We start from the raw sequence: 24704 nt of genomic DNA, 5'->3' as shown, positions 1-24704 counted from the left end.
TGTACAGAAATAATGATAGAATATGTTGGCTATTGTACAGCTATTCAATTAATATATCCCCCAAAATATTATCTTTTGTGTTCAGCAGAAGAAAGATATTCATACAGGTTTGCTAATCAACTGGAAATGGTATTAGGTACATCCATGTAGCGAGGTGTTTCAAAATGTGGTGGGGACATCATGTCCCACACGTAAATTATGCTGGTACAACTGCCCTTTGTTACAGTGAAAATGAACACGTGGTCTCATGATGTACGTTCATCTTCATAGCTGGCTGCATTATATGGTTTCCTGTGGTCTAATGTGTTACTTCCTAATTCAACTATTGTGCGAGTCTCGTCTCTTTTCTCACTCTTGCTGTAATGGAGTTGTTCATCTTCATTGCTTTTCAGCTTCTAATAGAGGTTCAGTCTTACAGTAAGTGTTCTTTGTCGTTTAATGTTAATTCAACACTGAATGTCCACATTTGTAGTGAAAAAAAAAAAACATTTGTCTAAAGTACAGAAGTTAAGCATGTGTGATCCATTGGTCTTTTAGTAGAACACCGCAGACACATGAACCTATGAAGCGGATTTACTTTAGCTAAAATTCATGAAAATGATTGCAATAACCTAATTAATCTATTAATTATAGAGTCTTGTAAACACCTCATTTGGTGTACAAGAGAATTAATTTACATCTGCACATATAAAAAAGTTACTCTGGGAGCTACAGTATATGCTGATAAAAGCTAACAGAATCAAACGAAGAATCATTTTTGAAGTGCATGAGAAAAATACTTTCTTTTCGTCTTTTTTTTGTGCCAAACATTAAAAGGAAATTAAAATGGACTTAAAAAAAACCCTTTGAGGAAAATAAAGTTTTTAATGTGGTCTATATGGTGTTTTTAATATACCCAAAGCCAAACCATGAGCAAATTCATCAGTCAACACCATTGCAATATATTTTTATCAGTCAACATATTTTTCATCAGTCAACACCATTGCTATATGTATTTCCTGCTTAAAGCTGGAGTTTCAAAGACAGTCTCAAATACGCGGTTAGAAACCACCAGTGTCCTACCGTAACAAATGTAATGAATCCTGTCAATGTGCAGTGCGGGGCTTTATCATTTCTATCATGCTCTGTAGGCTTTTTAATGCAGTAAGCAGAAATTTAGCATCACATTATTAGCTGTTAAATAGCATTTATGATTATCCAAAGGCTAATCATATAGCGAAAAAAAAAAAATATATATATATATACTGTATATAAAAAAGTATTTGAAATACACTTATTTTATGCCAAGTACAAATACATTTACATATTTATGTTCTTCTTAATATAGTACGCTGCTGCACCATGCAATTCAACTTTTGGTATACTAAGTTGGTATAGTTAAAGTCTGCTAAATTGGTACAACTAATTCTGTACTTAATGCACTTCAGTTATCCTGAAATAGAACTGAGGTTCATCTAAAGATATATTGGATTGTGCTAAAATGGAACTATTGCAAATGTACTTTAGGTACACTTCAAATGCCTTACTAATAATGATATTACAACACATTTTAGGCTTATTATTAAGAAATGTGCATTGTAAAAAAAACACTCCAAATAAAGTTTATTCAAAATATTTTTATCAGCAAGTCTCAAGCGATATGTCAGTAAATATGTTAATGAATTTGTAGTATACTTTGTATGAATAAATCTATTTTACATTTTGGAACACGTTTTTTTTTTTACTATAGGGATTTAAATAGCTTGCCATATTTCCAACATTGTGAGCAATAAATAAAATGCATTACCATTCTGATTCATTGTCTTGTAGACAACCCTGTAAATTCTTCTTCTGAAGTGTCTGTTTCAAACAAATATGGCTAAAACCAATATATAGCCTATTAAACCAATATTTCCACTTGCTATTGTGCCGCGTTTAGGTTGGCAGAGTTGAGGTAGTCTGAGCTGGTGTGATTGAGTGGAGGCTTGAGTTAAGGGTTGAAGAAATTTTCATTTTGATTATCAAAAATGAGTTTTAAGGGATACAATTATTGACTGTATGACTTTAAATTAAGGAAATACCTTCATGGGCTGCCATTTTCCATTAATTGTGTAGTTGGGTGCTGCTGAAAGGACATTTATGAATTTAAATGTTTCAAAGTTTCACCCAAACATGGACCATAATTAGAAAAGTATGCATGGAAAAGTGGTCAGTCAGAAGATGTAATGTATCGAGATTAATCTGTTTTTGTTATTTCAGAATCTCCTGCTGTAAAAGTATCTCCAGATGTGCTAAGCGAGTCCAGATCAGTGAAGTTGACCTGTGAGACGCCAGCAGATGTTACAGTGAAACAGTGTCATTTCTACATAAACAGTGAACAGAAGAATATTAAAGTCATTCCATCATGTGAACTGGAGCTCACTGGTGTTGAAGTGCTCAGATGGGCAGATGTAAAATCACCAGCATCAGTCGACATTTACTGCTTCTACATAATACCTGAGAACAGGATTGATAAACCATCATCTTATTCTCCTGCGGCCACAGTGACGGTTCTAGGTGAGAGATTTCACTGCTCTTCTAGTCTGGAAACTGCTATAGCAATGTTTTGTTTTTTTTAAATTATGAATTATCTGATTTAAACAGGTTCACTTCAGAAACCCTTCATCAGTGTCAGTGACAATGATGTCCAGATCAACATAGCCTGTGATATACCACTGTCAGTCAGAGCTGCTTTCACCTGTAGTCTCTACACTGGGGATGTTCTTCTGCACACACGAGTCTCTCAGAAGAGTTCGTCTGGAGAATATCATCATTGTATGTTTTATTTAACTCAGAGTGAACTCTTCACACGATCAGAGAACAGCAGATATCTGAGCTGTGATTATTACATCATCAACACTGAAACTGAGATCAGATCACCGCGCAGCGACACACGCACCATCAGAGGTGAGGACTTTTTACTGTAATAATTTATTAATATATGAGCACTTTTCATCAGAGACACCTAGAAAAAGTCAGTATTTACAACAAATAAAAATTAGAAAAGTTGAATGATACTGTGTATTACATCTAGAGCACTTCTTGATGGATACTATTTTTATAAGGACCCTTCAACAGGCTGTATAAAACAAGACTGAAAGGTCAAATACACTTCATGTATTGATCATGTCCATGAAGGCAGAAACAACACACTGAAGCTAATTCTAGCAGTTGTGGGATAGTACTGTGAGACAGTGATAGTGATCTAGTGATAGTGAAATCTGTTTACACTGAATAACTTGTAGATTCGTCTAACGCTTAACCAGTGTGACCTCAGCAAGTGAACTATCTGATATATTTAGGCAGGAAGGAAGAGTCGCTTCAGATGATCATGTCAGAGAGCTAGACAATGTCTGAAAAAAGCTGGTTTCTGCACATCTAATATCATGATGGGGAGAGGAGAAACGGCAAGCAATTCTGGTTTTTCAATTCTAGTTAATTGCAAGCATTTAATTGCAAGCATTTAATATTTTAAACGTTTCTTTACGGGCCATTCCTGTTCTGCAGCACTTCTTATAATAATACACAAATTAATACACTTGTGTTGAAGTATCTTTAAGAAATATGCTTTGGTTAAGATCATCATATGACATTTTGACATTGTGACTGGATTAATTATGATTACACTTGCAAAGAAACCAAATAAATTGTTGATATTCTCATGCAAAAGGAACCATCAAAATAAAATATTACCCATTTTTGTATTTTGTCGAACCAGCTACTACCACAAACCATCACAGAAAATAAGTCAAATGCCAATCCTATTGTTTGTGCTGTAGTTTTCCCTTCAAAATGATGTAACTTCCTGAAGGATGATGTCATTAGAGAACTGCATTTGAGCAGTTTTAAAATGTTAAAAATAGTTTAAGTTAAGAACAGTTTTTTTTTCTTTCAGTTTTTGCATCTTCTTCTAATCTAAAGATGAATACATTTGTACATTTGTACAAAGATGTACATTTTCCTTTCTTTTTCATTAGGTCTTCCTCAGGCCAAGTTAGCAGCGTCTGCTTCAGTTATTGAGGAAACAGACACAGTTCAGCTGAGCTGTGAGAATACTGAATATCTGAAGATGAAGATGTGTGTCTTTAACATCAATGGAAGAGAAAGTTTCTCAAAAGCGAGTTCATCATGTCAGCTCTCACTCACTGGATCTCAGATCAGTATTTGGTCAGAAGGTCAGAGTTCATCTGTGAGAATAACCTGCTTCTACACTGTGAACAAGTCACAAGTTCTCATGCCATCTCCTCACTCCGATCCAGTGACAATATCAATCCAGAGTAAGTCTTGAGATATTTATGTATTGAAAATCTGTTTAAAAAGTTATTTATGTCAAAAAACAAACACAAAGTCCTTTACATGCATCTATCCACTGAGATTTACTTTATGAATCTATGATACAGTATATGTAATGTTTCTCTGTACATCAGGATTATTGAAAACAAAATTGACACGAATTTATATACAACTGTACAAACTCATTGTCTCATTCTTAAAAGTTTCAGTGCTGGTTCTTTGGTTCTGTATTATCCTTATTGGATATAAGGCCAGAATTACATCATACGTAATAATGTGGGAAAAACATTGTAGGCTCTGTCTGTACCTTTAACAACAGACTGTACTGACATTTGCTTTACAGTTAAATACTGCAATTGCTCCCTGTAATACTGTAAACTGTCTTTGCAGTTTCAACGCCAGCTGCACATGTTACAACAACCATGAAAACCTGTGAGTAACTGAGTTTGTAAAATCAAAAAGTTCACACGTAAGTTCATCCACTCTTCCTCACTGGTAAAACCACTAAGCCTTATGTTGAATTAAAAAACATATATATATGTGGGATCTATTTACTCAACCAAGGCTCAACCCTACACATGTAAAGTTTCCAAACACTGAGCAGGATAAAAGGTCTCAACTTAACTATGATCACACTGCTTTTCTTAATGTTTTACTTTTTATGAATTGCATTCGCCAAACATTAGTTCAATAGGCTAATGCATCTACATTTTGTGGCTCGCATTGACTCTGCCTGTTAACAGAAGAGTGTCATAAGTTACCTAGTACTTAGATGCCAAATTAGTAAGCTAATGGGAAGTCACATGACTCAAGATGAGACTGTATTGCTTATGAGCTGAACACTCTCTTCTGTAGCATCATAATTTCATTCAGAAACATTTGAGTTCATTTTGGATTGGTCTTCCACTTAAATGTTACAGTGCTGGTTCTTTGGTTCTGTATTATCCTTATTGGATATACAGTAAGGCCGAAATTACATCATATGGAATAATGTGGAAAAAAGTTGTAAGGCTCTGTACCTTTGACAACAGACTGTATTGACATTTGCTTTAAAATTAAATACTGCAATTGCTCCCTGTAATACTGGTAAACTGTCTTTACAGTTTCGACGCCAGCTGCACATGTTACAACAACCATGAAAACCTGTGAGTAACTGAGTTTGTAAAATCAAAAAGACATCTTTCTTATTCCACTTTGAATGATGTGGCAATTGTTCTTTCAGGCTCATTATTTTCTGTTGCGGTTGAACGTTTTATTATATATCACTGCGAATTTAACAATGTTTTTTTTAAACAGCTTTACCGTTAATGTCCACTTATGAAACGTACAGCACAACTGGTAAGTTACTGATAACACCTTTTTCTGGTCATTCTGAATTAAAATTGAAGGTGATTCAAAGGTGATTCTCCTTTAATTTATTGTTTATATTTGTACTTAGTTTCCAAGTCAAAACTGCCAAACAGTGAAACAAAGAAAACCACACGTAAGTTACATAGTTCAATAGGCTAATGCATCTACATTTTGTGGCTTGCATTGCCTGTTAACAGAAAAATGTTACCTAGAAGCCTAATTAGTAAGCTAATGGGAAGTCACATGACTCAAGATGAGACTGTATTGCTTATGAGCTGAACACTCTCTTCTGTAGCATCATAATTTCATTCAAAAACATTTGAGTTCATTTTGGATTGGTCTTCCTCTTAAATGTTACAGTGCTGGTTCTTTGGTTCTGTATTATCCTTATTGGATATACAGTAAGGCCGAAATTACATCATATGGAATAATGTGGAAAAAAAGTTGTATTTGTAGGCTCTGTACCTTTGACAACAGACTGTATTGACATTTGCTTTAAAATTAAATACTGCAATTGCTCCCTGCAATACTGGTAAACTGTCTTTACAGTTTCAACGCCAGCTGCACATGTTACAACAACCATGAAAACCTGTGAGTAACTGAGTTTGTAAAATCAAAAAGACATCTTTCTTATTCCACTTTGAATGATGTGGCAATTGTTCTTTCAGGCTCATTATTTTCTGTTGTGGTTGAACATTTTATTATACATCACTGCGAATTTAAAAATGTTTTTTTTAACAGCTTTTCCTTTAACGTCCACTTCTAAAATGTACAGTACAGCTTGTGAGTAACTGATAACACCTTTTCTGGTTATTCTGAATTAAAATTGAAAATGTGATTCAAAGGTGATTCTCCCTGCAATTGGTAATTTATTTTTATATTTGTACTTAGTTTCCAAGTCAAAACTGCCAAAGAGTGAAACAAAGAAAACCACACGTAAGTTCATCCACTCTTCCTCACTGGTAAAATCACAAGGCCTGTTGAATTAAAAAATATATAATTCAATAGGCGAATACATTTATTTTGTGGCACGCATTGTTTTTTTTTTTTTAGTTTCCATGGTAACCTCTACTCTGCCTCATCATAGCATCATAATTTCATTCAAAAACATTTGAGTTCATTTTGGATTGGTCTTTCACATTCCAATTGTTTGTTTATCATATTTACATCTATAACTTAATTTTTTTAATTAATTTTAGATTCACCCTATAATTTTCTTACTGCAGTTTTCACAAAAACGTCCACTCAAAGAGCTTCACCGATGGACACAAAAACAGGCAAGTAAAGTTTAGTGTTAAATAAAAATACGTACCAAAAATTGCAATTTTTTCATAGTGTGTTTATTATACTAATTATTTTGCAATGTATTTTCAGCAATAATAGCTGCTATATCTACTACTGAAACCCCAACATCCACCAGAACTGGTAACTTACTAAATATCAGTAGTTTTTTGTGACTTCATTAAACACTGTAAAGGCCCATTCACACTGCACTGACAAACGCCAACAAAATGGCAACAGGCACTTTGTTGGGTTTTGTTGGCTCAGCGTGTTACTCCTGTTGGCGCCTGTTGCGTCTGCCATTGGTCAGCTCTTGTTTTTGCCGATTTAACATGTTGAGTGTTTGTCGTATAATGAAATGTCTGAGAAGTGAAGTCTTTAATCTGGTGATTGTTGGTCTTTCTGTGCGGTGTGAATTGGCCTTAACACTGCTGTGTATAATCATCATGCTTTGGTCAAATCTGAATTCATTTGAGGTCTTTTCTGATGCAGATCCTCCTAATGTTCACACTTCAACAGATCAAACTGACTGTCCAATCACACCACAGCATCTACAAAACAAAGTTTTTTTTCCTTTTCCTGTTGTGCTTCCATTTTTATTTATTTGATTTAACTGTTGCATGAATTAGATGTTCTCTTTCTAATCTCTGTAAATCATTTACATGCACACAACAAAAGTTAAATCTATATACATTTTCTCAATCTTTCGTCAGGAAGACTGACATATATAAAACAACTAAATTAAATGTTACCATAATGTATCAAAGTGTTGGGTTGGTTTTGTTTTGACACAGGCTTATGGATTATAGTTCTGGTTTCCACTGGTGTTGGTGTCATTTGTTCTGCACTCATCTACTCATGCTGGTTTGCATGTAAGTAAATATTTCAAATGTGTTCTTTGTTTGTTCTGTATGTACTGGGTTATATGTTATTCACTATAGAATTTATCATGCAAGCTAAAACAGAACATGCTATGCTCATTCATTGTCTTGTAGGTAACAAAAGAAGACATCGGTAAGTTGTTTCATGCAATCAACTCAGTAGACTGAAGTATGACAAAGAGCTTGTTGGTGGTTATGAAGGTTAAACATTCTTTTTATATATAAATTGACATGATTGTTTAATATAGACTACTGTACTTCTGCATTGCATGAAATCATTCTCAGTAGTCTGTGATACAATGTCCTGTTGTAAATTTTTGTAAACTGTAGGAACTACAGTATGAGTGTAAATGTTTAGCACCTTATCTGATTAATGTATGAAAAGATGCCGTAAAGATCAATATTTGATTCTTAGCAATAAAACGAGCTCAATAACATCAGATGTACCCAATCAAGGAATTGGTTTGGTGAGTATCTGTGAAATTACTACCTTTAAAATCACAAGGCAATAACTATTTATAATACAATAATGAGTAAGAATGGCTGAAAGGGACAGCTATATTATTCATTAATTATTCATTGTTTTTTAGAGTTGTTCTGGACCTGCAGAGACATATTCTCTTATCACGTCTGTACCAGCTACATCTCAGCCCATCTCTGTAGGTGAGAGAACATCATTTTCAGTAAATGATATCAGTTAAACAAAAACACGATACAGTGACCACACTTCTCAGAAACTAGTACCATTTCCTCTTTCAAGTCTTCAGCATTATTAGCCACGTCTTTTCTCAAAGCTGCAGTTCTAGTGGTTAATAAACAGAACCGCATGCGTCTTGTGGAGGAACATTAGCTGGAGATACTTCTCTCAGTTTAATGTCTATGATGAGTCACGCAGGTCTGGCCTACTCCACAGCGGTAAGACGCATACCAGTCTAAAATAGTAACAAACACTCACTATAGGTGTACCGTAGCGATTCAGGATAAGACAAAATCACGGTTTAGAAAATTGATTCATGATGATCACTTATATAAATTTTGTACATTTTGAACACAAAAAAGGTGAGGACTGCAGTTTAAAAGAAGAGTTTCATGACAAAATTAAAATAATTTACTCACTTTTCCTGCTGTTTTGAACACAAAATAAGCTATTTTTGCACACTGCCTATACAGTAAAATCAGCATTAAAGGGCTATCGAGCTTCTATAACTCTGTTTCAGTCTTAATTTAAATAACATATTCCCTTGCAGAGGGTGCATACAATTAGCTTACAAATACAACAATGTGCTAAAAACAAAAAAGTTTTTTCTTTGTGTTTTTCGAGTAGAGATGACAACAATGTCAAAAAGATCCCGGTTCACAGTCACACAGATCCGAGAAAACAACTAAAAACGCTGTATTATGCTGCCAGTAGGACTTTTGTATGAAGTATTCAGCATTTTTGATGCTCACATTAGCATTGAGAAACTTGGCCCATGTAACCCCTACACCTGGGTCCCACTCGAACCCGGGTCTCCGGCATGATAGTCAGGCACTCTAACAAGGAGGCTAAAGACTGCAGCCTCTAGCATCTGTCTCTAGAGCGCCTATTGAGATCAGGGGAGTGAGGTTTACTCGCACAGCAACTACTAGCTGGCCTCCGTTACACCCACTCAATCACAATGAGCTCATACAGAAGTGGGACAAATATTAAATTCATCACAACACTGTTGCACAGAACAAGTCTGAGAAGCGATCATTCTGCTGCATGTGCAATTTAAGTGTCAAAGCTTAAAATATATTCAAGTTTTATGACAAAGAGCTTATTTTTGAAGGTCACCAAGTGATTTGATTCTTCTACATTGATTGCGTTACAGGTGTTTTAGTCAATAAACAACAGAAAGAGGAAAATGCAACAGAAAATGAGGTATGTGTGAACACGTCACACACCAAACCCACATAATCGAATGAAACGTCCCTCATGAACTGAATGCCAAGACATTTAAGACATCATCTATTTTTTCTGTTTTATTCCTTAAGAATGTTTACCACCTGTACTCCGTGATTCCTGACAAACCAGTTCACTCAAAGGCAGGAGGAGATCAAGTTTACAGTTTGGTGAATCTCTGATGAGCCTCTGTTGTACCATTTAAGTATTATATCCATTATAAAGTGTTATCTTTAATTGCAGAATATTAAAAATATTATTACAATTTTTTTACAATCCCTGTCTGATCTATTTTTAATTGGTGGCTCTTTAAGGCTTGTCAGTAACCTGTCACCGCTAGCTAACATCCTTTCACTGAAAAAATGTATCAATATACAGAACAAATTGTTTACTTACAGTTTGCTGTCAGGTCCAATCCGGTGTCATCAATCTTTTTTTACAGTCGCATCCAATACAGTTGATAGTTCATATTTCAGCAAAAGTTTTAGTGCTGACTCTCCAGTCGGTGCCTTCGTTTTTAAAAAACGCAGTAAAATGCTCCGAACAAACATAATTCTTCGACCTGATCCAGGGCGCCAAAAATAAACCATCCATTTGTTCCTGTGAAAGGTGTCCTTCTGAAGTCTGTACAGAAACGAAAATGCTGTTTAAAGTTTCCAAGCAATGTTCTTTTACTCGTCCTTGTCAGTAGCGCATGAAGTAGGCTACATCCTAAATGTAAAGGGTAAACTATCTGTATATTGTCTCTATTTACTGTAGACAGCGTGAGCTGTTGTAAAATGGCTTCCATTTGCTTTGACACGACGAGAGCGTCGTCGTTAGTGTCTCGTGACGACAGGTGTCAGCTGAGAGAGTTAGCGCCAGTGGGCGGGGCCTGGTCCGATTATGTAAACCGATCACACAATATCATAATTAGATTGAATTAATTTTTTTTTTTATATATATATATACTGAATACGTTTAGGCTATGAAACAAAAATCTAATTTAATGTAATCTTATCATGCCATCTTGACCCTTTAACTGTAAAAGACCCTTGACCCTTTGGATGTAAAAACAATGAATTATCATAGATTATCATGAATTTTATGTATTTATGGTGAAAAACAGTAAAAGGACAAGTCCCTGAGTGACATCTCTTACGATTAGGCCTGTGTTTTATTTTATATAGATTTGCTTATTAATTTTGCTATGAATAATGTACATTTAAGATGTTTTTGTGTTGCATTGTGTTGTGTTAAGTTATTTAGTAAATATTTATTGCATTGTTTTAGTGTATTTGTGTGCATGACCTTGTGCACCATTTAAACATATTGTATTGGCTTATGGACAGGCCGCTCTGATTCTGATTCATTGTAATATAATTGTGGTTATCAGTAGTATTTGTGGAACATTAATAAAGTAGAGCGTTTATGATATGTCATGTTATGCTGTATTGTCTTTGCTGGTTCAGTGGCGACCTCTACTGGTAAAACTCTGAAAACAGCTACAAATTCTACACATCCTCCCAGGTGGAAACATCTCTATTATGCTTTTCTTCACTTGTTGCACCTCTAAAGAGATTTATATATATATAAAATGTTATATATATATATATATATATATATATATATATATATATATACAGAAATAGTGATACAATATGTTGGCTACTGTATAGCTATTCAATAAATATATTGATCAGCAAAGCCAAGGCAAAATCTGTGGAACTATTATAGAAATATGGGAACATATCACACCCACTGCTGGTTTAAGGCGTAAAATTAATGCATGTGAAGCCGTGACCAATGACATCGTCAAATAGTGCATTCAGAGAATTGAAATAAATGATAGAAAACTGATGGAAAATATGTTTTTATTTACATAACATGGCTTTCCTTTGATGTAAAGGGATTAGGCAATTAAAAGTTATTTCCCAAGTACTTTTTTAGGCAGGCAAAACTTATAAAGTTTGTGAAGAATCCACATCTCATCTTTGGATGACAATGTCTGCTATTCTTACAAACAGCACTGTGAAATATTCCTATTTTGTTACGTCATGCATCTTAAGACTTCAAATTAAATGCCGAATAAATCAGAGAAGCAGGCAAATAATAATTATATAAACAACATTTCTGCTCAGTTTTGTCTGTGCTTAACATCAGATTAATCCTACAGTTGAAGTGTATGAAAGAACCTTGAAGAACAGCTACATGGACTGCGGTTAGCTGTGACGGCCACTCATATCCAGGTATGTTCACACTGCTCCATATGTAAGAATAAAACACTCAGCACATTCTAACACTGTCTTTGACGGCAATAAATATCATCTATCTTCAGTAATCCAGACATCACAAAGATGATTTTGTCTCTGTGGACTGAGACTTCATGTTCGGCGGAAGCAAGGCTCTGATTGGAGTGTATAGTAAGCCTAATGGGTCAAGGCAGGGGTCAGAGGTCACCTGCTGACCAGGAATGACAAAACTGGGAATAAAATAGCCACCACTGGAATACTCAAAGAATTTGCTGATCCACATTCCATGGCGTTCTCCTGTTGAGAGAATATATAGTTATGGTTAGCAAATGCATAGAGAAAAACAAATGTTTTTGCTCCTGTTGAAGCTATAAGTTTGCATGAAATCAACCTTGTTTAAAGAAAAACATGTTTTATTTGTTATCTTATGAAAAAAAAATACACTACCCATCCATGTATTTTTCGCCTACTGTTTTATGAATAATATAAATGTAGACATACATTTATCTACAGTAGGTTAACGGCCAACGTTAGGCTAATACTTAGGCTACTACTAACGTTAGGCTACAACTTAAATCTTTCAAATGATACGCCATGTTTAAGGTCGATGAATGATAGGCGAAAGTTTGCACATCACCTATTTGGGGTCAAACATTACCCTCAAGAAATGATCCCACACTTTAGATTTTCTGCCTGAGATAATTAGCACATGGACCAGCCATGTTAATGATCTGTCTTCACCACTTCCTGTGGAGATTTTTTTTTGGTTTACTTTTTGGAACTTTTGGTCTACTACTGTATTAAGGGGCAGCCCAACTAGGTCTACTTTTATTTATGATATATTTGAAATAAAATGATGGTGATGATGAAGTACATCTATGATATGGTTATTATATTTAATACACACAACCAAAAACACTCTCTCTGTACCTCTGGATGAAATGGATGACATGACTTTGGCCGTCTGCGATCCTTTTGAAACTTCAGTCTGTCGCACTTCAGAGACTCATTATGTGCTCAGAGGTCAAGGTTGATATTTATACAAATACTCATGTTAATCCTCCACATTCTAAACAAGCAGATTTTTTTAGTTTATGAAAGGATATAAATGATCTCAATGGGCTGCATGGTAACTGGAGGGGCGGAACCACAGTCACATTTATTCTCAACAACCACCATGAACAGGTTACTGCTGGGAATCTGCTGAATCACAAACGTCCTGAGTGGGAAAACACAGAAAATAAGAAGTGAGCACACAGTAACTCTAAAGCTATTTCTTATTTACCTGATGACAAATCAGGTCTGTCCTATTTTTATTCTTTAAAGTTTGGAAACCACATGTAAATGTACAATATATTTCTGCACATCAAAATTAAAAAGTACACAAAAAAAACTAAAACATGACTATATAAGTCCCATCCAACATTTTTTTCGCTGTTGGGAAGCATTTTCCCTTTGATATACATCACAAAAGGGAAGAAAAGATTATTGCAACCTCTGTTTCATGCTGACTTTAATTAAATTGTTCAATTAAATATCTGTAAATATACAGTATAACTCTAAATATACAATATTTATTGAATCTTTATATTTTTAATCTAAATAATATCTTAATAAAATACATATTTTGTGATATTCTTTATAAATAAGCATGTGATAATTTCATAATACAGTGGATTTCAGTTTATCTCTGATAACAATCATTACTGTCTGCATGACAATTAGCAACATAGCACTAAAAGATAAAGATGTGAGAAGGTGAAGCGCAGCTCTGTTAATGTTTTCAGATCATGCTATGTTGTGAAAGTTATATATAATATAAATGCATATATTATCATTTTAAGTTACAATATTATAAAGTGCAAGCAGGTGTGGTTTTGTGGCACTTCAGCTGTGGTTTGGCTGAAAACGCTTTAACCCAAAAAGTGAGTGGTGCTAGTTAAATATAAAAGTGCATTTTCACAAAGCAAATGCTAGCATAGTATCTTTTTAAAATCCATATCACTTTAAAGACAACACAATGTGTCATGAGAACATTCAAATGCATTAGTGTTGCAACTTCAACTCACATCAGTATCATTTCAAAGTCATTAGTGTTTTAAACAATGCAACTTCCCACTCATTTATCCTGTGCATTTTAAATAAGCATGCACACTCATAAACAAACACAGATGTTCTCACCGAATACAGCCATTACAGTCAATGTTCCCTGTGGTCTCTTTGATGGTGCGCTCAGAGACAAACGCTGGGTATTCTGTGTCACATGGCACCATCATTGTCCTCTGAGCTCTCTGGGCTGCACAGATGAAAAAAAATACTCATCACACTCAGTTCAGCTCAACCATCTACTTTAATGCACATCTCGCTGTATATCATCATGCTCTATAAACACACTCAATTGTGTATGTATATACAGTATATATATATATATATATATAGTTCAGTCATGAAACTAGAGATCATTTACATGCAATCTGCAAACAAACACATCATTACCACATGGCACAAGCTGATTGACCTCTGCTGATCCTGCAGCCAATGAGATTGCTCGCTCAACATTTAAATAGTCTGGTTCATTGTTTGCTGTTAAGTTAGTCCTGCAGTGCACTATCAGTTATCTCCTAATATTTCTGCAGAAAAAAATTGTATAACTAAAATACAGTAACTATGGACAAAATGATCTTTTAAAATGAAAATGAGTTAGATTTAGCTATCATGAAATACTTCCCATAATTTACAACTGAAACAATATATCATTATTAATATATTATATTGTTTTTGGTTTGCATTATGGTCATGATAGCCAACATGACAGTTTAATATAAACTACATTTTCTGCTACGTGTGATTAATATGCCATGGACCTAATTGAGATTTATAGTCTTTTTAGTCCTTTATTTGATTCAAATTTAATATCTATTATATATCACGAGGATGAAATAGATTATAACAAGGGCATGCTCACAGGAGCATGTAAACCCATTAACATGTCATAAATGGACTGATACCTTTGACTGTCGAGTCCCAGTTCCACCAGCTATACAGGTTAAACTCCAGCAGAAATCTGTGATAAGACACATTCTCATTCAGAAACACAGACTGAAGAACCCAAGCTGACAATAATAATTATAAAGCAAAAGGCTTTTATCTCACATTACAAGTTCTGTCAAGAGCCATTTCACAGTGGTGAACGGCTGAAAGGAAGAGCACAGCATGTCAATGGAGACAGGAAATATAATCCATTCCAGAGGCATTGAAGTCAAACACTACAGCACAGATGATAGCGTACTCACATCCAGTAAAGTGCGTGCACTGTCACTGCTGCCTGCGAACTCTTTACAGAGAGCCTGATAGTCGTACAAATTAATCCTAGCAGGGACAAAAGCAGAAGCAGATTTACTACTAAACTCAACCCTGGGTTTATTTCTTATTTAATCCCAGGTTAAAGCCACCCAGAGTTGTTTAAAATGTTTAAAAAGGACCTATTATGCTTGTTGTAAAGACAGGACTGTTTATATACAGTATCTTTTAGTTTGCATGCAGTACTCCATTTTGTGAATAAGGAAAGCTTTTATGTTTATTTAGTCAGCTCTGAGCATCGGTGATAGTTGCATGTTCCCTCATTCTTTTCTCTTATATTTCTTATATTTCTATATTTCTCTTATATTCCTTGAGACAGGTGGGTGTTTAGCTGTGCAATGTCTGTAATGTTAAAGTATTTAAGAGTGTTACTAGAGTATGTTTGACATTATTTTTACATATTCATCGTTAAGGTAAAACTGAGTTTGGCGCCATATTTCAGTGCTAAAAGTATACATTATAAAGAATGAGGACAGACAATCTTAAGCTAAACAATGCAGGCCTCATTAAATATTCATGAAGTAAAACATCACAGAACTCTTTAAGCTTGCTTTTTGATCTAAATATAACTCAATTTAGAGAGAAAATCAGGACGTATTCTCTTAAAACAAGTCAATTTATCTTGTTTTAAGGATGTTTAGATATTTTAACAACAAAAAAGACTTTTTAAAGTGTTCTGGATTGATAAAGAGATCATAAATATGAATATTTTTTATGGTTGATTAAAACAGGTTGCATACTCGTTGCATGTACTTGTCCAACAAGTCTATTTAACCTCATAAATATGCAAATAAGAGTGTTTATGGATGTACAGTGAAAAAAAAAACTTGAAGCCTGTCTGTGCAAGTTAATTAATTTAACAGATTAATTAGTATATCAAGGTTAAAATATGAACAGTGTATATTTGTGTACTATTGTGTGTGTGTGTGTGTTGTCGTCTCTCACTTTTTAAATGAGCCCATCAGAAGCAATTTGTTCATGACAGCTCCCTCCACTGCTCCGAAGAAGAGGTTTGTCTGTGGGAAACATTATGGACAGTTAGTCTCCATTGCATAACAACATTGATACCGAATGGTTTTATGTGCAGCTCTTGTGATACAAGTATCCATATGCAATACCTGAGAAGTGTCTTCAGAGACCAGGATAAAGCCATTGTTGTCTATGAGATAGCATTTAATGTCCTAATATGAGAAAAGTAGAATATTCTGATGAACGTATTTTCAGTTACATTTTGAAATGTATTTTCAGTCCAAATGCAACGAGACAGTAACATAATATGCATTTTATAGCTTTTTATACCAAAGCTATTAATAAAAAAACATAGAATTTAAAATGTGAAATGCTATAAGGCATTGTCATGTGTCATATATCATAAAAGCAGACTGATTTAGTAAGTCTGTCATGTTCCAGAAATGCCTTTTGTATAATGAGTATGTAAAACAGGCCATTTTATGAGTGCCATCATTGAAAATATGGCCAAAGGGGGAGAAAGAGTCACATTTACCTCATTATCACAGCTGATGGTACATTTGCCATCCAGAGCATTACACTGCGTGAACAGATACAATGGCAAAGACATGAAGCAAAAATATACATTAATGCTATTTACATACAGATACAGTACTTGCTTTAGAGTTACATTGGTTTATCTAGCATGGTCTCTTGTACATCATTTCTCATAAACAGAGCTGTTATGCAGCAGATAATAAGGTCTGGTCTGATAAATATATATTTTCATGAGCATATATTTCTGTGCTTAATACCTGCCGACTGGCCGTCCAAAATTTCCTCTGAAAGAATTCCAGCTTCATTTGTATTCCCACAGCTTAAAAACACATTTAATATAATGATGTTTAGCAGTGCTCGGTTGCATTTTAGTCAACAATACGTTTAAAAAACAATATATTATAATATAATCATATTGCTTTGAAATATGAAAACATGTACCTGCCACAATAGGAGACTTTCTGTCATCAAGAAGTTGGATAGCAGTGCTTGCCAAAACCACACTCTTATTTTCACCCCCTTCAAAAGAAATTTAACAAATAAAACAAAGTATTTACATAGTATTTATGAAATCTGGAAGAATCAACTAAAGAAATGGTTATTAATAGCTGGTTTATGACCCAAACAAGGGGAAAAGCAATGCTAAATGCAAATAATAAACTTCAACTAACCATATAATCATATGTAATTACAAAAACAAAATCATCAGGCTTAAAAACTTGTTTCCGTATTGTGGCGAGCAGGACGAGGTCGAGGGCCTTGGGAGGACGGCGTGAGGCCGATTACTAACGAGCGACACCTGCCTGGCGCCATTCTCCCACGGCCCTCGACCTCGCCCTGCTCACCACATATATCTATTATTGCTGACGTCAAAGGTTGCTTGTCCAAAAATGTACTATTAAGTTCAAATTCACTAGGCAGATCACATAGACAGATCAGATGACCTCCCCAATATTCAAAATACGAACAAAACTACAGAAAGTACAGGAAAATACGACAATACTGCTTCAAAATAAAATTCCAATGTTGAATGTTTTGTTTGGACATTCTGGTCATGTTTATTCAATAAAACGTGCTGGGATATCCGATCCTGAAGCTCTATGCATTGCTCTGAAAGACATGTCAAAACCACTAGAGGGCAGCATTTATTTACATAAATATTTATATGCATAAATCTATTGAAAGCGACTCCTTCCTTTGCATATTCAGATCAAAAGCAGCATGGGTTGAAACAAAAACTCAGTTAGATGATAAAACAGAGCTCATTTGTAGTGGTACAGGCAAATGAGAGCGAGTGTTTGATCAGAGTGAGTTGGAAGATCAGTGTTGTCTGTATGATAAGGAGCCCAAGAGCTGTTGAGTGGGATGTAATGATCCTGATCTGTCACGCACACACATTGCGTGAACATAAAAGTAGGGCACATTAATTACAGGCGAAGGAAAGAGAGATAAGCAGACAGTCTGCGTGAGGAAAGCAGTACAGTGCAGCTAGAGAAACAAACCGCACTGATGCGCTATTACATCAACAGTATCCAGCTTTCATTAAACGGACATAATGGCAGTTTTACCATAAAACTGTAATTTTGAAGATCCACCTGAAATATGTTAGATTTGAATGAGGATCTTTGCAAAACTAATCAGCCGTATGATCTGCTAAATATGTGCGGTGAAGGAATGGGTGAGTATCTGTACCATATTTAATATTTAAATCTAAAGAAATATACAAATAATATATTAAAATTACATAAATGTTAATTGTCTATGCCGCATTATTCCAAATATAAGACAACTGATGTCATTGATGTGTCATTAGTCTATTCCTCACTATCATCAATCTTCTGCTCTGGCTCCACCAGCTCCTCCCACAGAAGGTCATCCTCGAACCCATCTAAAGAATTTGAGGTACCGCATGTTTTGAAACCGCTGATGATGCTCTCCGAGGGCATGCAGCCCATGCCTGGAGGATCCCATCACAGAGCAGACTCACCGCAGGCGTCTGAATCTTTCCAGATGGTGTGAGTGTGTGATTGCCAAACAGCAGCCTCTCTGTTTATCTCTTGCACGGTTTATCTTTGAATGGCTTGTTTACCACTACATCCAACACCTGTAGCTAACTTGTCAACCCCCTCCCCTCGCCACAGTTCATTGCCCACAGTTGAGTTTTGACAGGCGCAGTCACGTGTCCACAGAAAGCATCCAAAACACCACTTTATGCCAGTCCACCACCACAAGCGCAGACTTCACCCAGCTCTTCTCCTGAGCATGAACAATAATACCAGCTGGTATTGTCTCCTTGGGTACCATCTTATGTTTTAAAATCACGTACAGGGGGAAGTTTGGTCCCGTCAACGAGACCCGCTAACATGAGTCACGAGGCTCTTCTTCACAATGACAGATTTCTCACTTTTTTATGTACAGTGACAGTTGTTAGCATGTCAAAAACACAGGAGTTTGATCGCCATTACTGATTCAGGGGATATGAGTGTTGTTTCTTTAAAAGCGCTAAAAAGACAGCAGTTTCTCCCTGTCGGAGGGCAAGCACTTGTTCTGCCACATCATTCATCTGCAACAGCCAAGGCTGGCTTTGAACTTGCTGGTGGGTATGTTCAGCTTTTTGGTGATATTCAGTGCATCCAGCTTTGGTTATGGACTTTTTTTTTCTTGGCTATGTACTGACACGCTTTCCTGTCAATGTCTTCGAAAGTAGTCGCTTTTAGGCCCGTGGCAAGCTTTCTTTGACTGTTAGCATTCTTAAGACTGTCTTCTAACACTACACTCTGACACATCGTATTTCTTGGCTGCTTGACAGTTGTTAGATGACTGCAGTGTTTATCACCATGTGCGTAAGGTTTGCATCATAACCTCTCCTCAGTTACTGGTTCACTTGCCCGACTTTTTAACCGCTCTGTTCTGGACGGTCACTCGCTATCATACGGTCCCCTGGCACTGTAAACTACGGCGGGTCACTTCAGTCCTGGGGGGTAGACACGTATTTGACGCTACCAATTGTTGAAATTGTATTATTGACATATGAAAGTCTAGTCCCTGCATATATGTCTTATATTCAGAACAATACTATATATATATATATATATATATATATATATATACACACATACAACCAAACATAATTTTTTATTGATTATTTTTCTTAATTTTCTTGAAAACATGACTAAGCAATGGACAAAATCACACATTGATATGTAATTATAATGAAATTAATGTTAGCTAAATTTGAACAAATTTTAATCCTCATTAACTGCTCTTTTCCTGCATGACGCAGCAGAGTCATCAAACAACTTAAATCCGTATGTTGCATGACATGAAAACTTTGTATGTGTGTTATGTACATGAGCATCATACCTGAACTGAAGGGAATGGAGTACACAAATGTGCCAGGCACCTGCTCTGCGGCTCTTTTATACCACAGAGGAAAGTGATCTGCATTAAAGACACCCTCTCTGTCTTCAGCGGTGAGGAAATCTCTGAAAACACGTTCAACCATAGAGGATATTTTACTTCATCATTCGTCATTTACACTTATGGAGGCTTTTTAATTGGCTAGTCAGTGTATTGAGTTTAGAATCGGTCATTAGGTGTTCACTGATTGACTCACTGATTGGTCAGCTGTTCGGGAACAACAAACAGGTTGGTTCTGGAAAGACCAGTGCGGGTGCCGAGGAAAGCGATCTCAACCCCTTTATCAGAATTTCTGTTGATAAAAACAAACATAAAACAGTTTTAGACAAGACTACCTAACATGAACAAAGCTTTCCTACCCAGTCAACCAACACCATTTACCAAGAACTACAGTATAAACTACAAAAACAACCTTTTTAGATTTAAGAGACAAACGTACGCTTACGTTTATGTATGAAATATGACTCTTAAAATTAATTCAGTAAATAGAACGAGTAAAAAATAAAAGTCCAAACTCACTCAGACTTATTGAGGGCCAGTCCAGTCCAGTACGCTTCTAAGGGAGCGGTTACCACAGCATCAAACAGAACCTGCTGAATCAGCTCTCTGTCACCTACAACACAAGAGAGGACATTTTCCCCAACTTTAATGCGGAGAGTGTTTAAACAATTAATTTTGTCAGCAAGGTGTAAGATCTAGAAGAATGTGGCAAACACATTGCAGGAGAATCTGCTACTGCATACACTGCAGAATGACGACTCCACAGAAGTTTATACAGAACACCAATCAATGGAGCTCATTTAACTGAAAACTGAGCTGAAAGTAAAATCGTTTCAGAAGCAGAACCACTTGATGAAAGATTATGAAGACAAACATTTTCCCTTTGAACAACATGCACTGATGAATCGATCACAATTAGACCAGGGCACGTTAAGAAAGTAAGCAGGGTCAGTTTTGATTTCATGCTGACGTTAGGAATCGTCTATTAATGCTGCTCACATTTGAGGTGTGGTCTACGGCTGGTCATGTACAGTTTGATGGCCTGAACTTGAGTCAGGTGACGATGATCATGATGCTCATCTGTATTACAGTACGTCCTGAAACAAAAAAAAGCACAATATTTGATACTTTGATAGTTTTTTAATATTTGAAACACTCTATTGATGTCATTAATAACATTAATAGAGTGTTATACATTGAGTGTCAATAGAAGTCTTTACCATTCATCAGCAAGGGCAACATCTGGTTGCTCCAGATCATGTAGACCTAAAAAAAGAAGAAGTGTGGATTGGATATTGATGAACTAGTGGTATCAGGAACACTCCTGGATACTTATAGATAAAACAGAGAAAGAGGTATGGAAAAATTATTTATTATTCACTGGACTCTTAAATCAAATCTGAGAGATTTATTCTGGTTGTGTATAAAGGGTTATATAGATAATAAATGGTTCATAAGACATTATATAAAAAGAATAAATGATTCAGCAAATCAGGGTTATTATAGTGAACTAATTATATTATAGTGAGCTAAAATTAAAACCAAAACCTTAAAAAAATCGTTACTTTAAATACAATAAAATATATAAAAAATGTAACTTGTTTTATTTCAGCTAGTTCCTAAGGCGATATTTATTATTTTAATTTAGTCTTTAATGTACTAAAATAACTAAAACTGAAATAATAATTAACAAACACTACACAGACGAATTAAAAAAAAACAAACAACTAATAAAAATGTAAAAAAAACATACAACAAAATAACTAAACTTTTTAATTAAAAATTAAAAGGAAAACTGGACAGATAAAAAGAAAAACTCATTCAAAATATTAATGAAAACTAAAATAGTATCTAATGAAAGGAAAATAACACTGAGCAATACTCTACAAATACACCAATAAAAGACAAAAGTATTTGAATTGTTCCTAAATTGTACATAAAAATATGCAAATGGTCCACACAAAAATGTATTATGGATTTTTAACATTTCTATGGGTTACATATATTTCAAATTCCCACATAGAAAAATGAAAAATCAACATATAGTATAACAATGGTGAAACAAACTCCAAAATATCAGACCTTTAATAGGACTGAAAATTAATGAAGTAATTCATAGAAAGAAAATGAATAAAGATATGTGTTCCAAAGCTAAGACAAGAATATACATATATAAGTTTATATATTAATTTAATAAACTTATTTTAACCATAATTAATTTAATTAATTTGATAAATTTATTTTAACCATAAAAACAAAGTATTGCAAATAGATCAAATCCTCACCAGCTTCTAGTGAAACATTTCCCTTGAAGAAGTATTTCCCATGCCCTCTCGAGAGCACCACACCCACACTACAAAACACAGAAAACACATTTTCAAAAGTCATATTTTTATCATCACAATGTCACATCCTTTCAATCAACATTTGTTCAAATGTAATAATTTTTTATGCAAACAAAACATTTACATGACCTACCTAAATGGAGTTCCTTTAATATCAGTGTAGTAATAATCATTGTGCATCGTCAAAACACGTTTCTGGTAGGGAACAGATTTAAAGATAAGATTATGAAGTTATGCAAGCACTCACGAGAGGAGCATTTTTGATATTTTGCTATTAAACTAATGTTTTCTTAATAATATGTCACTAACATCATATATCAGGAATAGTAAAAGTGTGTGTATTCAATTATAAAACATTACCCCTTTGTCCACTGTTCTTTTTACTTCCATTGAAAAAGTGCCAGTTCGCCTGTTCACCATTGCTGTGCGCAACTACAAATAAACACATTTATGAAGCATTGAAGCAGCACTTATTAATTTTAATAGTCTATGTCAACACTTCTAAGATGCAAAACGCTTCATCCAAGTACGTGAACCTAATGTATAACAGGTCTGAGCAACTGCAATGCATCTGTGTATATTTGTATGAAGTATGTTGCTGGTCTAAAGGCCCAATCCCACCAAGAATGGTAACAATAATGATAAAGATATAGCAGAAGCCACACCACAACTATAACAATAATGACAAAGAGAAATAATATCATTGGAATCGCTTTCAGAACTTTTTTTTTTCCAGCTGATGAATTATAAAAACTTTGCTCTTGGTGTGAACGGGCCTTGTGTACAGTAAGTGTATTGCATTGTCTGCACTCATTGTGTAAGAACACAGAAACTAATCCATACAACATCCTCCGTGTCCTCCCATTCCACCTCGGACAGGTCTACGCTGCTGTAACTGGGTTTCTTCCTCTTCTGGCCCTCCTGGTACTGCAGGAAGAGACACACAGAGGACAGGAAGTGCTTTAGAGGACGGCAGTGCAGTTACAGTTAGGAACTGGATGACATGATTAGTAACATAATGAAGACAGAAACGTACAGTACATGGTGAAAGAGGCCATTAGTCTAGCGTTTTTCACTCCTACTCCATGACTTTCCCACTGCGCATTTATGGCGTCTAATCAGATAAGAGTGGTAAAGGTGCTGTAAACAATTTGCTCAGTTTCACCATTTTGTAAACTTCAATAACACAGTCTCTCTCTAAAAGGTTCAAAGCAATCCCAGACATAGTAAATTTAGACAGGCACAAAACATTTCTGATTGGAAAAGCATGGATCTCTTTCTTGACTCTTTCATTTACTTTTTACAGAGTATGGTGCTATTTTAGTGATATCTGACAGTATTCGGGACATTTTATGTGTGGTATTTCAAAAAATTGCGTATAGCACCTTTACAAAAGTGAAACATCCAACATGTGCAGTGCTGAGGGAGTCCAGGAGGAGGATTGAGAAACTGTGGTGTAAGGAAATGAGTTTTGTTTACACACGATCAGATCAGCCAATTTGAGGCTTATAGAGATCTGTGTCATAATAATCTGTTTAATCTTTTTGCTCAGATTGGTTTTAGTCAGTCAATGGCACTGTTCCAATCCCTACTGAGTTGCCAAACTTGTTTTAAGACAAGCAGAACCAGAGTTTTCAGAATGCTTCACTTAAACATTATTTTCGTATTATTTATATTTTGAATAAGCTTTCATTTTTTAATATCTTCATTTTTATTTTAATTTTGGTTTAAGTTTGATTAATTTTGTTAGGTGTGAATGCACTTATATTGTATCTGTAAGTTTTCCAATAATTATTATTCTTTCGCTCGAGTCTCTGGCAACCGGACGGTAAAAATTTGTGAAATTTTGCACACAGATAAATGACAATCTGAACATTAACCAGTCATTTTGTAATCTCAAACTCAATCTCTGAGACGCCACCAACTGTCCAAATTTGCACTCATGTTTATTCTAAGAACTTTTGAAACATAAAGGCTAGAAACATTTTTAAATTTTCTGAAAAACCTACGCTTGAACTCGTCTTAGATTGTTTGTTTGATTTTCTCCAAAATTAGCTCACATCACTCTCAGAAAATGCTGGCAAAAAGTTATTAA

The 24704-nt window shown here is 35.1% G+C and overlaps 2 protein-coding genes across 5 annotated transcripts in view; one reads left to right on the top strand and one right to left on the bottom strand.

Moving 5' to 3' along the window:
- The first annotated feature begins 341 nt into the window (after positions 1 to 341).
- Positions 342 to 10150, top strand: LOC120480351 (uncharacterized). The gene is made up of 19 exons (XM_089125344.1): positions 342 to 417; positions 2239 to 2535; positions 2623 to 2925; positions 3996 to 4295; positions 4702 to 4743; positions 5415 to 5456; positions 5608 to 5649; positions 5750 to 5794; positions 6211 to 6252; positions 6403 to 6444; positions 6553 to 6597; positions 6888 to 6938; positions 7036 to 7086; positions 7737 to 7814; positions 7938 to 7956; positions 8239 to 8290; positions 8414 to 8486; positions 9677 to 9726; positions 9840 to 10150. The coding sequence occupies exons 1-19, from the start codon at positions 363 to 365 to the stop codon at positions 9927 to 9929; spliced, it is 1719 nt and encodes a 572-aa protein (XP_088981470.1). The 5' UTR covers positions 342 to 362; the 3' UTR covers positions 9930 to 10150.
- A 1434-nt stretch (positions 10151 to 11584) lies between these two features.
- The window catches only part of cacna2d3 (calcium channel, voltage dependent, alpha2/delta subunit 3), a 40587-nt gene continuing 27467 nt past the window's right edge, over positions 11585 to 24704 (bottom strand). For all 4 annotated transcript variants that reach the window (XM_039674210.2, XM_039674211.2, XM_039674212.2 and 1 more), the window contains 21 exons: positions 23453 to 23536; positions 22970 to 23041; positions 22743 to 22804; positions 22550 to 22617; positions 21485 to 21530; positions 21264 to 21361; positions 20784 to 20877; positions 20461 to 20556; positions 20208 to 20329; positions 17286 to 17363; positions 17102 to 17163; positions 16843 to 16887; positions 16457 to 16519; positions 16284 to 16354; positions 15272 to 15347; positions 15132 to 15172; positions 14987 to 15042; positions 14160 to 14274; positions 13085 to 13197; positions 12909 to 12991; positions 11585 to 12275 (listed from right to left, as the gene is read on the bottom strand). In XM_039674210.2, the coding sequence (XP_039530144.2) occupies positions 12183 to 12275; positions 12909 to 12991; positions 13085 to 13197; positions 14160 to 14274; positions 14987 to 15042; positions 15132 to 15172; positions 15272 to 15347; positions 16284 to 16354; positions 16457 to 16519; positions 16843 to 16887; positions 17102 to 17163; positions 17286 to 17363; positions 20208 to 20329; positions 20461 to 20556; positions 20784 to 20877; positions 21264 to 21361; positions 21485 to 21530; positions 22550 to 22617; positions 22743 to 22804; positions 22970 to 23041; positions 23453 to 23536 (1638 nt within the window). In that variant the 3' untranslated portion in view covers positions 11585 to 12182. The remainder of the gene's footprint in view (positions 12276 to 12908; positions 12992 to 13084; positions 13198 to 14159; positions 14275 to 14986; positions 15043 to 15131; positions 15173 to 15271; positions 15348 to 16283; positions 16355 to 16456; positions 16520 to 16842; positions 16888 to 17101; positions 17164 to 17285; positions 17364 to 20207; positions 20330 to 20460; positions 20557 to 20783; positions 20878 to 21263; positions 21362 to 21484; positions 21531 to 22549; positions 22618 to 22742; positions 22805 to 22969; positions 23042 to 23452; positions 23537 to 24704) is intronic.

This window comes from Pimephales promelas, chromosome 21 (genome assembly GCF_988280905.1).
Source record: "Pimephales promelas chromosome 21, fPimPro1.hap1.1, whole genome shotgun sequence".
NCBI classification, from domain to species: domain Eukaryota; kingdom Metazoa; phylum Chordata; class Actinopteri; order Cypriniformes; family Leuciscidae; genus Pimephales; species Pimephales promelas.
This window is presented reverse-complemented; position numbering and strand designations above follow the sequence as displayed.

Bases quoted from the DNA above. Each gene is read 5' to 3' on its own strand.
- LOC120480351 (XM_089125344.1), top strand. From the start codon at position 363: ATGGAGTTGTTCATCTTCATTGCTTTTCAGCTTCTAATAGAGGTTCAG. The intron at 4,744-5,414 runs GTGAGTAACTGA...CTGTCTTTACAG, and splicing joins TACAACAACCATGAAAACCT to TTTCGACGCCAGCTGCACAT. The intron at 8,487-9,676 runs GTGAGAGAACAT...ATTGCGTTACAG, and splicing joins ATCTCAGCCCATCTCTGTAG to GTGTTTTAGTCAATAAACAA.